Genomic DNA, 13,570 nt, shown 5'->3' on the forward strand with positions numbered 1-13,570 from the left:
ACCAGACTTGCCTTCCCAGCTCCCAAGCATTTAATCAGTACTTTGCTTTCCACTTCTCAAATTTAAGCTTGGTAATTTATTCATGTCTGCAATGAGATGTTTTAAAACCCTCTATCTTATTTGTGGTTTTATAGTCTTTAGCTCTTTACCCTTTTCACTCAGCACACACACACACACACACACACACACACAACCCCTCACGTATTTCTTTCAAATCTTTAAGTATTCCTATGCTTAGAAAAAGAACATGACTTTTAATACTTGATTAGTTTCTTGTGAGTTGTCTTTCTGTATTTTGGTCAGGAGTCTGCATATTAGGATTGTTGGCAGTTTATTATTTACTGAGCACTCTCTCTCTCCCAGATGCGGCCCTAAAAATTGTTGGTGATAACAGGGTGAGTAAGAAAGAGTCCCTACCCTCAAGGCATTTACAGTGCAATTCTTTAGAGAATGGATTTTAGACAAGCCTCTTAACATCCAATTAGACTGTGACACTGCCTGTGAATCACGGCTGACCTAGATGCGCACACCCATATGTCCTTATAATTACAAGTACATCATGGTTACCTCTAAACGGCCACCCACTCCTTCAAAACATTCCCAGGAAATTAGGTAGAGTAAATAGGCAATTCTATTTTAGCACTACTTATAGTTTTCCCTTAAACAACATGGTTTATGTTATTGTTTTAGTACTAAAAGCTTAATCTAAATTTACATAAAGTAAATAGTTAACTATAATATGCATTATTTTGAAGTGTCCATTTGTAAAAATAATTTAGTTCCTATTTTATGACACTTTGAATAGTGGCAGAAATAATATACAAGTATATCAGAAACCCAGATCAGTTAGGGGCCGGTTGTGACATTTGGACCAGAGCCTGCCAATACAAGCCTGGGTCAGGTTTATCATTAGTGCATTTTTTTTTTTTCCTTTTGCAAGACCGGAGAAGAAAGATGTTCCACCTGACAGGTTAGGATAAAAAGAGCGTTACCCAGGGATGTGAAACTGGCAACACTGACTCCTACAAGACTTCTATTTATCCAGCCTTTGTTTCCTGGAAATCGGATATTGAGAGAAAGCACTGGCAAAAGTTCCCATTCTGTCCATTTCTTTGCTTTGTTTTCTAGTACACCTACTGCTTAAAGTCATTTCTTTGCAGAGAAGTCATTTTTTCCTATTTGGGAACTACCTACAAATTATTTTCCTCCATTTTCTGATTATGTATATACAGAAACATTTTGTTTCATCGTGGGAGGGGGGTTCTTTTTTGATAGGCATAAATGCGACATCTGCACCTAGGACTTGCCTAGATATATTCATTCCTAGTGTTTAAGGTACTTTTTGTTAACTGAGCTCCACCAGTTTGAGAAGTCAGTTCTTTTTTTCTTAGGCTATTTGGCCTGTTTCATGTGCCCTGAAACTTGATTTGTAGGTAATGAGTCTCCTGGCTCTCTTATTAGTCCCTTTTATCTTTGATGACCTAATTAACTTTATCTGATCATGGGAAACTTATATTTTCTAATTGTCCTTGAAATGATGGGCTTCATTATTACCTTCAGTGAATTTTACTCTGGAAACTTATACCAATTAACTGCTAAGGATAATGATAAATAGCCCTGTATAGAGCTTGAGAATTAAATAAAAAGAATGAAAAATAAGTCTTTTCTACATTGTATGCAGTCCTTACTGCAACACAGAGGGAGGTGGTTTATGCTCATTCATTATGTCATGGCACCAGGCATTTTGCAGTAAACACAATAGACATGATTTCCTTTCTCTTATTACATTATGGGGAAAGAAATGTTTATTATGAATGAGGAGACATGTTTATATAAGAAATCTATAGAGAGAGCTTAAGTGACTTGGCCAGAGCCATTGTAGCTGATAAAATTTGTATGAATGTGTGATTGATGACTAAACTGGAGAGCAAGAAGGAAGGAGATTTTAAAGTCTTGGAAAACTGACCCAAGAGTGGAATGTTTTTTCTATAGATAATGGGGAGCCAGTCGAGGCTCTGGTTAGGAGCGATGATGTAATCCAAGCATATAGAAAGAATAATTCTGATACTGAGGTGTCAGTTAAATGAAGAAGGGTAGAGATGTGGAACAACTGAGAAGCTGTTAATACTCACATGCGTAAGAGAAAGTCCTGAAATAATGGGATGGAAGTCAGGCTGGGACGGGACGAAAAGAAGAGACACTACCGTGGGGAAATGGGGAGGTTTTGGTGGCTGACCGCACAGGAGAAGGAAAAGAGAAGTCAGTGATGTTTGATGTGTCAGGTGGTCAGAACTTTGTAATAATTTCGGATAGCAGTAAGAGCTTAAAGAGCATCAGTTAAGAAAAGCGCGAATGACCACTCATATGACTTCTAAGATCATATCTTTGATGACTGTCTCTTAGAGTATTTCCTAAAAACCAGGATAATGTTCCTTCCTCCTCTCTTCATTCTGGATCCAAGTTAATCATGGCTTTCTCTCTCTTGGTCTGTCCTGGGGGGTAAGGAGAATTCCCCCCAAAGATTTAAAAGTAGGAGAAAATGGAGCTAAGATCATGACTCAGAAGTAGGCCTTTTCCTGAATGTGTCAAATGACAGGTTCGCTAAGATGAGTATATGGCATGTATTGACCATTGAGTGGATTGTTTCCTAGGCATTTTTTGTCGACCACAACTCCCGGACCACCACTTTTATCGATCCCCGGCTCCCACTTCAGAGCAGTCGCCCCACGAGCGCGCTGGTCCATCGGCAGCACCTGACCAGGCAGCGCAGCCACAGCGCAGGCGAGGTGAGTCACCGGCCTGGCCTGCCCGGCTGCTCGCCTGTGGCTGCCGGAAGCCACAGGGATGGGGGTGAGGTGGGGGTGGAGTCGTGTTGGCTTCTCAGTTTTGCTTTGTTTCTCTAGTTGGACTTAGAGATTATCGTTTGGAGACTGCAAAGTGCTGGAATGTTGGCAGGTCTTCTTTGGAAACACATACAGTGTAAATGACAAATTTAAAAATATAACCAGCTACACTGAAAGAAAAAAGAAACTGACAGTAATGAGAGGGAAGGAGGGAGCGGGTAACGGGGAAAAGAAGGGGAAAAGTCAAACCAAGGAACTTGTGTAAAGGACCGTGGACAAAGCCAAAGTGGGGAAGGAGGGAGGGCGGGAGGTGGGGGTGGGTGGGGCAGGGGAAAGTGGTGATGGGAAAATGGAGACAAATGTATTTGAACAATAAAAAATTTTTTTTAAAAAGAAGGATATATGAGGAAAGACTGAAGAAATTAGAGATTTTCTTAAAGTCAGAGGATGGTGAGAGAGAATTCATAATGTAACAAAATGTTTAAGAGGGGATGATGAACTCTTGCACACCTAAGTGTAGCTTCATAGGAAGACATGAATGTAACTTTTAGTGAGCTAAAATTCAGTAAAATATAGGGAAGTTTCTTAATGAGGCTTGCTGGGTTAGGTTAAAATATTTGGCCAAGGCTATGGGATTGCAGTATTTTAACATTCTTTAAAATTAGGATACATCTGAGAGTTGAATTATGTACTCTGAATGTCCAGGGAAAATGAGTGGAATTAAGAATCACTAAAAGCTCTACTGTGCTCTACATTGCTAGGTTGCAGTGACCCGTGATAACCACATGAGGGCTCTCCAATAGCCTAAGAAAAAAAGAAAAAAGAAACCAAAAAACAACAACAACAAAAACCCTTAAAAAAAAAAAGCAGTAATCCCTTTCTGCTTCTCTTTTTCTTTAAAGGCTCGAATAAAGAAAAGGAATGTTTTAGGTCAAACTTTTTCTCCTTATATGAACTTATGCTTTTAATATATATATCATCACTTAATATATATTGTTTCTAATAATTCCCTTAGACATATTTAATTAGGATTCTTTTCCCTCATGCCCTTTCCACATCTATGTGCATATGATATTTTCAGTATCACATGGTAGGTCAAATATTTTTGTAGGTCCTATTATAAGAAAAATTATGACTGCAATAAATAACTGAATTTGATACATCAAAATTCCACTCTGGGAATCTCCCCTCATCATTCACATACTTGCTCTAATGCATCATGTGTGTTTGCTGGTTTTAAGTGCAAATACAGAAGAGTATACATGAGAAGCTCATATAAAAATGATATATAAATCTGAAAGATGAAGTAGCCACAAAAATATTTATGTTTTATGAGCAGCTAATAAATCCTTACCCTACTGTCACATAAACCATTAGTGATGAAGCGGGTGATGCTAACAGCATTCATCTTAAAAGCAGAACAGACCTCTCACCTTTGGACTTTGCGCATGACAGGTAGCATAGTTAGGGCCCTGTCTGACTTTATCACGTGGTAGTGCACTTTGGCCACTTGTCTTATCTTAACTTTACAATACAAAGCTGACTGTTCAGTCTGGTCAGGACTATGTGCATGAGGTTAACAGCTGTACGTACATTTTCTTTCAACCCCTCTTCCTCAGAACTTGGACCATTTTCATGACCCAGTAGTAAATTGCCTGTGGTGGGAAAGGTCTCCTAAGGTACCCATTAAAATTCGAATGACGATTTCATTGTATTGATGGAAACTGAGCAGTGGAAGAGAGATAGCCCATAAAGGCTGAGCATTTGGGGCTAGCGTTGTCAGCCTTTGAGGGGGCATGCTTCCTGGCCCAGCTGTGGGTAGCAGGCATGCCCTGCAGCAATGCATGCCTCTATCAGGGCTTGTCCGCTGTCTGATGGTCTGGTTTGGAGAAGTGGGGTGTCAGCGAGATGACCTTTGGCTGTTCTGGGAAATGATGACGCATGGCAGCATACTGACAGGAGGGAAAGTATATGTAGGTGTACTGAGATTATAACTTCAGTGACTAACATAACAAGAGGTAGTTAATGATTGAATCTCCCCAAAGTGGCTGACTTCATTCCTCAGAACCAATAACTCATGAGAAGCAGAGTGAGAAACTTTTAGTGACCCAGATGAGTCTTTCTAGCCACTCTACGCATTTAGCAAATGCTCCAGGTACTAGAAATTCTGGTGTTTCTTCCATCCAACAGATTAATGCTTACCAAACACCTGCTGTGTAGCACGATGGCGTTTGTTGTGAGTGATACAAATAAATAACATATGTTTCTGCCCTGGGTTCTTATTAAGGAGAGAATATGTGAAGTTAACCATAACACAGATGAAAAGTATGGGTGAAAGATACTTTATAAACTGTCAATAATGGCAGCTGCTTTAGAAATGTACACCGAGGGCTGAGGGAGGCCACATTTAATCTCCGCGTGAAGGGAAGGGAAGTCTTCCTCAAGGAGGGGCTGTGTGAACTACACTTTGAATGAGTGTAAGCATTCTTGAAGGGTAAGCAGGCAGTACAGGGTGGGGATGACAGTTTCAGTGTTGGGGCCTTTAGAAAAACGGTCACCAAACCCCTCACTGATGCAATATGGTCAAATGACTGTGAATATTTGAATGGATGGGAGTAGAAGCTCTATTTTAAAAGTACCAGTTTATAAATCCATGATGTTCTTTTGCTTTTTGTGCTCTTATTCTCTTATCCTACTGTTCTACTGCTGTATTAAAAGATTTCTGTAGTATGGGGGGCGGGCAATGGGGAGGGTGCTAAAACAGAAGCTAAAGTGGTGTTAGTTTTCTGGTCAGAGTATTTTTTCCTTTGTCTTCTTATAGGTATGAGTTTTTAAATCTATAATAGGTACCATAAATAATTCAGGTCAAGGCAACCCTATTTAGCTCCTCCACACCTGCTATGATTAGCTCCCTGGTGTGGGAGGTTCAAACCAGAAAGGGCTGTTGTACCGGGTGCTCTAATAGGCAAGAAAAATTGCTTCGAAGGAGATAATATACGCACTGAGAAACCCACATGAAGACTGCTGCTCTTCGGCCCCTCCTCTGCTGAGGCAGGGAATTCCCTGGCCCGCCTTAGCCAGAAGAAGACATAGCCTGGCACTGCCTGGATGTATTTTGTACCGCTCAGGTCTTTCCTCTGAGTGTATTGTTGCAGATGTGTGTTCTGTCAAGGCAGAAGTTGTTCCTCATGAACAGGTCTGCTATTTCGCTTCCACAGCCCCAGTAATTGAAAGCATATAGAACTCTCCTATATCACATGGTAGATGGTCACTGCCCCTGCCCCTGTCGAGGACCTGGATGCCCCAACCCCTCTACTCAATTCAGCAAGTAAAGCAGAGCCTTTGAGAATCCTGTGTCAGCTCCTCTCCTGGCATCTGTTCTGATCAGTTGGAACTTACCAATGCTCATTGTCAGGCGTTTGGAAAGACTGGGCTCAGGTGCTGATATAAAGCACTCCAGGTCTTGGTGCCGAACATAAATGATGCTTGTGTTGCAGGTAGGAGAGGATTCTCGACATGCGGGGCCCCCAGTTCTTCCCAGGCCGTCAAGCACGTTCAACACCGTCAGTAGGCCACAGTACCAGGACATGGTTCCAGTGGGTATGTCATCACTTTCCAGAAATCCTTATCTTTGCTTTTCACATCAATGTGTACTACGCATTCCGTGCTGATGCTTCCCCATTGTCAGCCTGCTGCTTTTGCCCTGTACTGAGAAACTGTTCCATTAGCCCCAAGAAATTGATTTACATCTCAAAGTACTTAAATCTTATGAACTCCTATAGGAAGAGATTTTTTAATACTGTTCTACCTTTTCTGAGTAGAGCTATTACATTAGATTGTTGAAGCTAAAGAAAAGTAAGTTGTTAAGGCAACTGTATTATGTGGTCATTTCAAATTAAGTATTTCAATGGTGTGGGAGCCTGCAGTAGCCTCTCAAAATAAGGAAGCAGTGATGGCTCATTCCGGAGAGTTTTTTTGTAGGAAATTTTGGAGTAAAATTATAAAATAAAAATAAACAAGTGTGGGCAAATAGGCCTGAGAACTTGAGTTGTTATTAAAGTGATGAAGTTCAAGTAGATCAGTTGTCAGACCCAGAGGCCCTCAGGCAGGTGAGGTAGACACAGACCGACTGGCGGCGGCCCTGTGGGCTCCCTGTGCCATCTTACGTTTGAAGTTGTCCATTTGTCTCTTTTTTTCTTTAAAATGTTTACTGGTTGTTTTTTTTTTAAAAGAAAATTTTTACCATGAAATGTAATGTGACATCCATGTCCTAAAGAAGTTTGGCAGCCACTGGAAAAGAAGAAATCTTGGGTCACAGTAAACAGTCTGTTTATTATGCCATTACTAAGAGAATACTAAACACTGCACACAGAATTTTAACACACTTTAAAATTTTTGTTCAGAAGGTTACCTGTTCTCTAATCCTGAATGAAATGTAAAAACTCCTCAATAAATTTCAGTTATCAAGGTGGTTTTATTTTTGGTATGTGCTGAAATGCGCAGTTAGGGACATTTTGACAATGGAATTCCATGTTAGCAAATAGTATTTTTTAAATTTTTACTTATTTTTAACTAAAATGTATATGTATAGGCAGCATGATATAAAATTTAACCAGCAAATGTCTAGAGAATTATATTTCTTTTGTTTGATCCCTGGTTAGTTAAAGGAAAGCATGTTTCTTGCTCATATTGATGAACCCAAGAGTGTTGACTGAACTAGGATTTCTAATGTTTGAGAATTCATACTCTCAGTTCTATGGTTTAAATATATCTATATTTCTGACTATAAATAAATATAAGATGAATCTAGTTTTCTTGACAAAAGAGGTATTAAAAGAGCCTTAATAAATTCTATGTAACTTTTTAAATTTCTATGGACATTAGGAAGCCTTGACTAAGATATAAATTTTTGTTTTAACATATTATATGAACATAGTTACTGATGCTGGTTATGTGATGCAGTTAGTTTGTAAAGAGCTTATGTGTGGCTTAATGGCATTTATTTCCACATAGAATCTGAAAATGATTTATCCACTGCATTTTGGTAGTAGCTGTTGCTAGCGACTTTAGCATTTTGGTGACTTGTTCTACCTCTTTACCTCTCTCCATGGCTGATATTTAATCAGAAAATAATTTTCCATTTCTAACAGTTACTTATTAAGTTGATTTTGGTAAGCAGTAACCTAAATGATCAATATCTCTCTAAGTCTTGGTGATCTCATCTTGCAATTTGATGACAAGCATGGCTCATCAAATGAGTTTAATGAGTACTTAAGTATGTCCCGTAACAGGATAGACACAAATTGGAATTTAAGTATCCGGTGACTCCAAACTTTGAGGAGCAGGAATATTAACTAGAAAAGCAGATTTTTTAAAGTGTGGATTTATATGCATAAAACTAATAACATATTTTTTTAATATTATGTTTTCTGATTTTTCAGCTTATAATGACAAGATTGTTGCATTTCTGCGCCAACCCAATATCTTTGAAATTCTACAAGAACGTCAACCTGATCTTACCAGGAATCACTCACTCAGGTAACCATAATACTGGTATTTGGTTCAATTTGCATATGTCTGAACTTTCAGGTCTTCAGTATCAATGATAATCGTCTTGGAAATTTACTCTTTCCTTCTGGCATTCTGAGCAAAGGCATCCTGTGGGCAAACACTTCATGTCATAACACCAGTTCATTGTAGTCCTGGCTTTTCTCTATTAAGTACAAGCGGTGAATAAAATTGACTAAAGAACCTAGAACCTTCCTTAAAGAATATTTAAAAGGAACAAAAATTCACAGCCAAGAATGCATCCTAGATGTGCAGGTTATAATGAAAATAATAAGAAACTAACCTTTTAGAGTATCTTGAGTAAACAAAAGTAACATAGAGTTTATTGAACTGAGATTGAGAAAATCCTTGACTTGATGTTCACACTTTTCCATAATAAAAACGCAGTGGAACCCTAGGAGGGAATCCGATGCTGTCTAGAGTCCAGTGATCCCCTGCATGAGCCCTTTCTTTGAAACAACTCTTCAATGCATCATGCTTCAAGCCCAGTTTTACTTACCTGAAGATATGCTTTTCCTTTTCCCTGGCAAGATTTTCTCTTCTATGTTGGGCAAGAAAGATCTAGCCTTTAAAACTCAATGCAAACTGCCGCTCCATGAAGCCACTCTACCTCACTGTGTCATCTCCCTCTCATGATCCAGGCTAATATTTCTCAACCTCATTGTAGAGATGGAAAAAGTGTGAGTTAATACTGAAAATATGCCATAACTGAAAGCCCATTTGGTTTATGTGCCATATTTACCGGTAGAAATATGTTTGCCCATTGCTGCCCCCCGGACCCAAAGCAGCGATTCTCAAATACTCCTCCGCTTGGTTGTGCCAAACTGCTTACATCAGGACCACCTGGGGAGTTCTATAAAGTGTAAAATGCTAGGCCTCTCCCAACTCCTCTCCTTGCTCTGAATTTATACCCCTTATTCTTCTTCCATGCCCTGCCCAGAAATTAAGTTCAGGAGGCCTGGGGTACAGCAGAAGCACTTAATTTTTAAAAACCTCTCTATATAATTTCAACAGCACAGCCAAATTTATTTAATAAGCTCTGGTCTGGACACTGATTTGATAATTAATTGTCTAATATAGCAAACTGTCTTTTGTACTATTTTTGTTGTATGCCTTTTGTGCTTTAATTAGACTTTTTTGAGCCTTTATGCTTTATTTTCTATTAGATTATAAGGTCCAAACAAATAGTGATGTTATTCAAGTCATCATTATTTGAGCATTATTTTATGCTCAGATATCTAGAGTAGCACTTTGTATATAGTGAATGTGTATAAATATACTTGGAAATAAATGACCAAATATCCTTCTTAGATGTTCTCAGTCTCTTTTTTTATTGAGGTATAATTGACATGCCACGTTATATTAGTTTCAGGTATCTGCTATAATGATTTGATATTTGCATATACTGCAAAATGATCACTACAATGAGTCTAGTTAACATCTGTCACAATACATAGTTTTAGAATTTTTTTCTTGTGATGAGAGCTTTAAGATCTACTCTCAGCAGCTTTCAAATATGCAACATGGTATTATTAACTATAGCAATGATTTTCAACCAGTGTGCCACAATAATTTTTAAAACATACAATACATGACAGTTTAGTCAGGGGCACTGACCTCTTCTCCCCTAGAGTGTCTAATTAAAAAATGACAACAGCCAACACAGCACTAGCCACCTGGTATGACTGAATCAAAATTATACCTAATTTTTTTGTCAGATCAGCAAAAAATATTATATATTTTTGGTGTGCTGCAGCATTTTAGTAATTAGTTTATATATGCTATGATATAAAAAAGGTCGAAAATCGCTGAACTATAGTCACCATGTTGTACATATCACATTCCCATTACTTATTTTATAACTGGAAGTTGGTACCCTTTGTCTCCCTTCGCCCACCCCACCCATCCCCTATCAGTCTCTCATACCTTTAAAGTTGTCATTACTGTCTAAAGTTCAAGCATGACACTATAGTTGTTGCTTATATAGAAATCCCAGTTTCATGTTAGTTGACATCTAACTCAAGCCTCAGTGCTTTCTTGCCCAACTTGACAAGAATGCTGTGTTAAAGCACAAAAGTTCATAAAAATTATGCAAGTTGTCATTTTGTACATTGGTATATTATGACATACACTGGAAAATCTTGTGTTCTAGTTACTAAAACTGCAGAAATGAGCTCCTCTGTTGTCTGATAAGACATGGTACAGATTCTGAGCCACAAAGCAAAAGGAACTAGCAAACAAAATCCCTCCTCATTTGCTAATCACAAAATAAAAAGAACTCTATTTTTTTTTCTACTAACTCCAGCCTTAACACACACACACACTCTCTCTCTCTCTCTCTCTCTCTCTCCAACTCAGTATCTGTTCTTATGAAGCTACCCCACCCTCCACAAAAAAGAACAAGAAAGCAGAAACTCTAAAAGCTTTTCACTTTTGCTCTGCTCTACATATTATTATTTTTGCCACTTTAACATTTCTTCATATCTCCTCTCTCAGAGATCAGATGATTTAATCTACCTGAACAGGGCATCTAATATTATCATTGTTCTTTAATGACTTGATAGAACCAACCTTAACAGATCCTAACAAAAGGAAAAGCTTCAGACCCCATTGGCAGCTTCCAGTTTTGTTTTTTGTTTTCTTCTGCTTTTCAGAGCCTTGAAAGTCTCTAATCTCCTAAAGATTACTGAGGATTTTTATTTTTAACCATACTTGGGACCCTCAGTTAAGTATAATCTTTCTTCTAAGGTAGATCTCATATGGTAATCAATTGCTAAAAAATTACTTGATAGGTTTAAGTAAGTTTCCATCTTACTTTTGGAATAAGTTTTCATTTATACTTTCTAAAACTGTTTACAGAATCCAACCATAAAAAGCATATGCATTCATGATAAGTAGAGGGAAGCCAGAATTTAAAGCAATGAGATAATGCTGTTCCTCTTACAAAAAGTGTGTATCACAGTGCACTTCTTTTTTCTGAAAAGTTTTTGGTAGTTAAGCATTTTGCTTATCATAACAACATAATGGGGAAGTTTGTCTATCTAAGAGAACATTCTGTTTCGTATACTTAGAAACTGCATTGTAAGAAGCATTCCCACAAACGTGAGTGTGGGGAGCCAGCTGGGGTTCTCTAATCTCGTGTTTCAGTGATATTTGTGATAAGAGATTCATGCATGGAATAGAAGCACTGAGTAATTATGTGTCAAAGGTAACTGTGAACCTTATATTCTTCTCCCGAGCAAGGGTTCCCAGTACCAGCATAGCTCTGTGTACATTCGTCCTTCTTTGCGGCCCAGCCACTTAAAAGAGAAATCCCTCGTTTTCTCCATTATATGATGAGGAAAAGTGTTAGCCCTTGGGGAATTCAAGTAGATACATTTCTTTGTTGTGCCTGTTTTGCTTATCATTCCTTCCTCCTGAACCAGAAGATGGCAAGCAGTTTATTTGGTTTCTATCTATACACTGCTCCTCTTGCTGGACGCCACCTGTGCGGCTTTCCTTGCGCAATGGCTCTGGTTTCCATGCAGTGTGATAATGGTTTTCAACTGCTGTTTAAATCACTGCTCCCTCTAACTTTGTCTATGGTGCAAAGATGAATGCTAACAAGTTCTGTCTTCTTTTTAACCTCAGAAGAGGTTTTATTTCCTGAGAAAATCAACATCCAGAAGTCAGCACCACCTCCATCCAATGGGTAGCGTCCCCACTGGATTCCTATGTCCTATTACTGTTTCTCATTGAAAGACTAACCATGCATGTGACTTTACCATAAAAGCCAAAAGAAAAATGTTCCTATTTTATCCGGAGACAAACATATTAAGAAAACACAATCTTTTAACAATATTTTATGGGTGAATGTAACGAATACCAATTTAGGAAAAATTTTGGTATTGGTATTTGTACTGTATTGCATTATCAACAAGGATCTGGGTGTTGTAACACTGGATTAAGAGTTGAGAATTTCACCCCTTGTGTGATTATTAGGTCCAGCCAGTCAATCTGCTCCCTGCTAGTCTGACTGTCCCCAGGCATCAGTGATAATAATTTTGGGCTCCAAGATGATTCCTTCTTTAGTGCTTCCTAAATAAGTGCCCTTGCCGTGAGGATGTGATCTGTGATACTCTTTTTCTTCATTTTGGTAAATTTATCCATTCCATATGTATGCCTTTAGTAAATTAGTAACTTGGAAGTGAAGAAATTGTGAGCCACAGAAGACAAATGGATACATGTCTCAGGGTCCACCACAATAGAAACAAACACAGGCTATGACCTGCTATTTCTTTCTATCATCCTATTTTAAAAGCCCTGCAATTTTGTTATTGCTCAATTGTACTCTAATTTTTTTCATTTTAAAAATAGCACATGCCATTGTGAAATTCTCAAACAATACAGAATTTTATGTAATAAAAAAACTGAAGTTTCCAAAAGCTGGCTTTCATAAAACAAAGCCCAGTGTTCAAAATTTCTGACCTATTTCTTTTCCAGTTTTCTAGCAAATAAATTTTTCTACATTTATTATCGCACCGGAAATACTGATCTTAGCTAACATCTGAGCTACATGGTCAAAATAGCATAAATTTACTTCTGCTGATCCTTATGCATTTTCCTGTTAAGGCATCCCTAGTTTTCTCTTCTAGTCTTCTCCTCATTTGTTTACTGCTCAGTCAGGTGTCTGGAACCAACATTACTAACTTTTGATCTTTGTTGTACCAAATTTAGATAACAGAAGTTCTATATAGGAAACTATTGTTTTTCTATGGACCACTCACAACGTGCATCCACTGTGGAAAGTAGTATGGAGTCACCTCAAAATGTTAAAAATGGAACTGCCTATGACCCAGTGATTTCATTTCTGGGAATTTATCCAAAGGAACCTGAAACATTGATTCAAAAGAATATATTCACCCCTGTGTTCATTGTAACAATATTTACAATAGCAAAAATTTGGAAGCAGACCAATTATTAAAAAGCTGTGGTACATTTATACAATGGAATAATACTTGGCCATAGAAAATATGGAAACTTTATCCTTTGGGATAACATGGATGGACTTGTGGATTATTATGCTAAGTGAAATAATCCAGCCAGAGAAAGACAAGTACCATATGATTTCACTTATTTGGAATCTAATGAACAAAATGAACTACCAAGCAAAATAGAGG

The 13,570-nt window shown here is 38.1% G+C and overlaps 1 protein-coding gene across 5 annotated transcripts in view; it reads left to right on the forward strand.

The window, feature by feature from the left end:
* The window catches only part of HECW2 (HECT, C2 and WW domain containing E3 ubiquitin protein ligase 2), a 350,566-nt gene that overhangs the window by 266,358 nt on the left and 70,638 nt on the right, over window positions 1-13,570 (forward strand). For all 5 annotated transcript variants that reach the window (XM_054566699.1, XM_054566700.1, XM_054566698.1 and 2 more), the window contains 3 exons: window positions 2,652-2,786; window positions 6,341-6,443; window positions 8,285-8,381. In XM_054566699.1, the coding sequence (XP_054422674.1) occupies window positions 2,652-2,786; window positions 6,341-6,443; window positions 8,285-8,381 (335 nt within the window). The remainder of the gene's footprint in view (window positions 1-2,651; window positions 2,787-6,340; window positions 6,444-8,284; window positions 8,382-13,570) is intronic.

This window comes from Pteronotus mesoamericanus, unplaced genomic scaffold (genome assembly GCF_021234165.1).
Source record: "Pteronotus mesoamericanus isolate MK-2021 breed Mesoamerican mustached bat unplaced genomic scaffold, CSHL_Meso_final contig_179, whole genome shotgun sequence".
NCBI classification, from domain to species: Eukaryota; Metazoa; Chordata; class Mammalia; order Chiroptera; family Mormoopidae; genus Pteronotus; species Pteronotus mesoamericanus.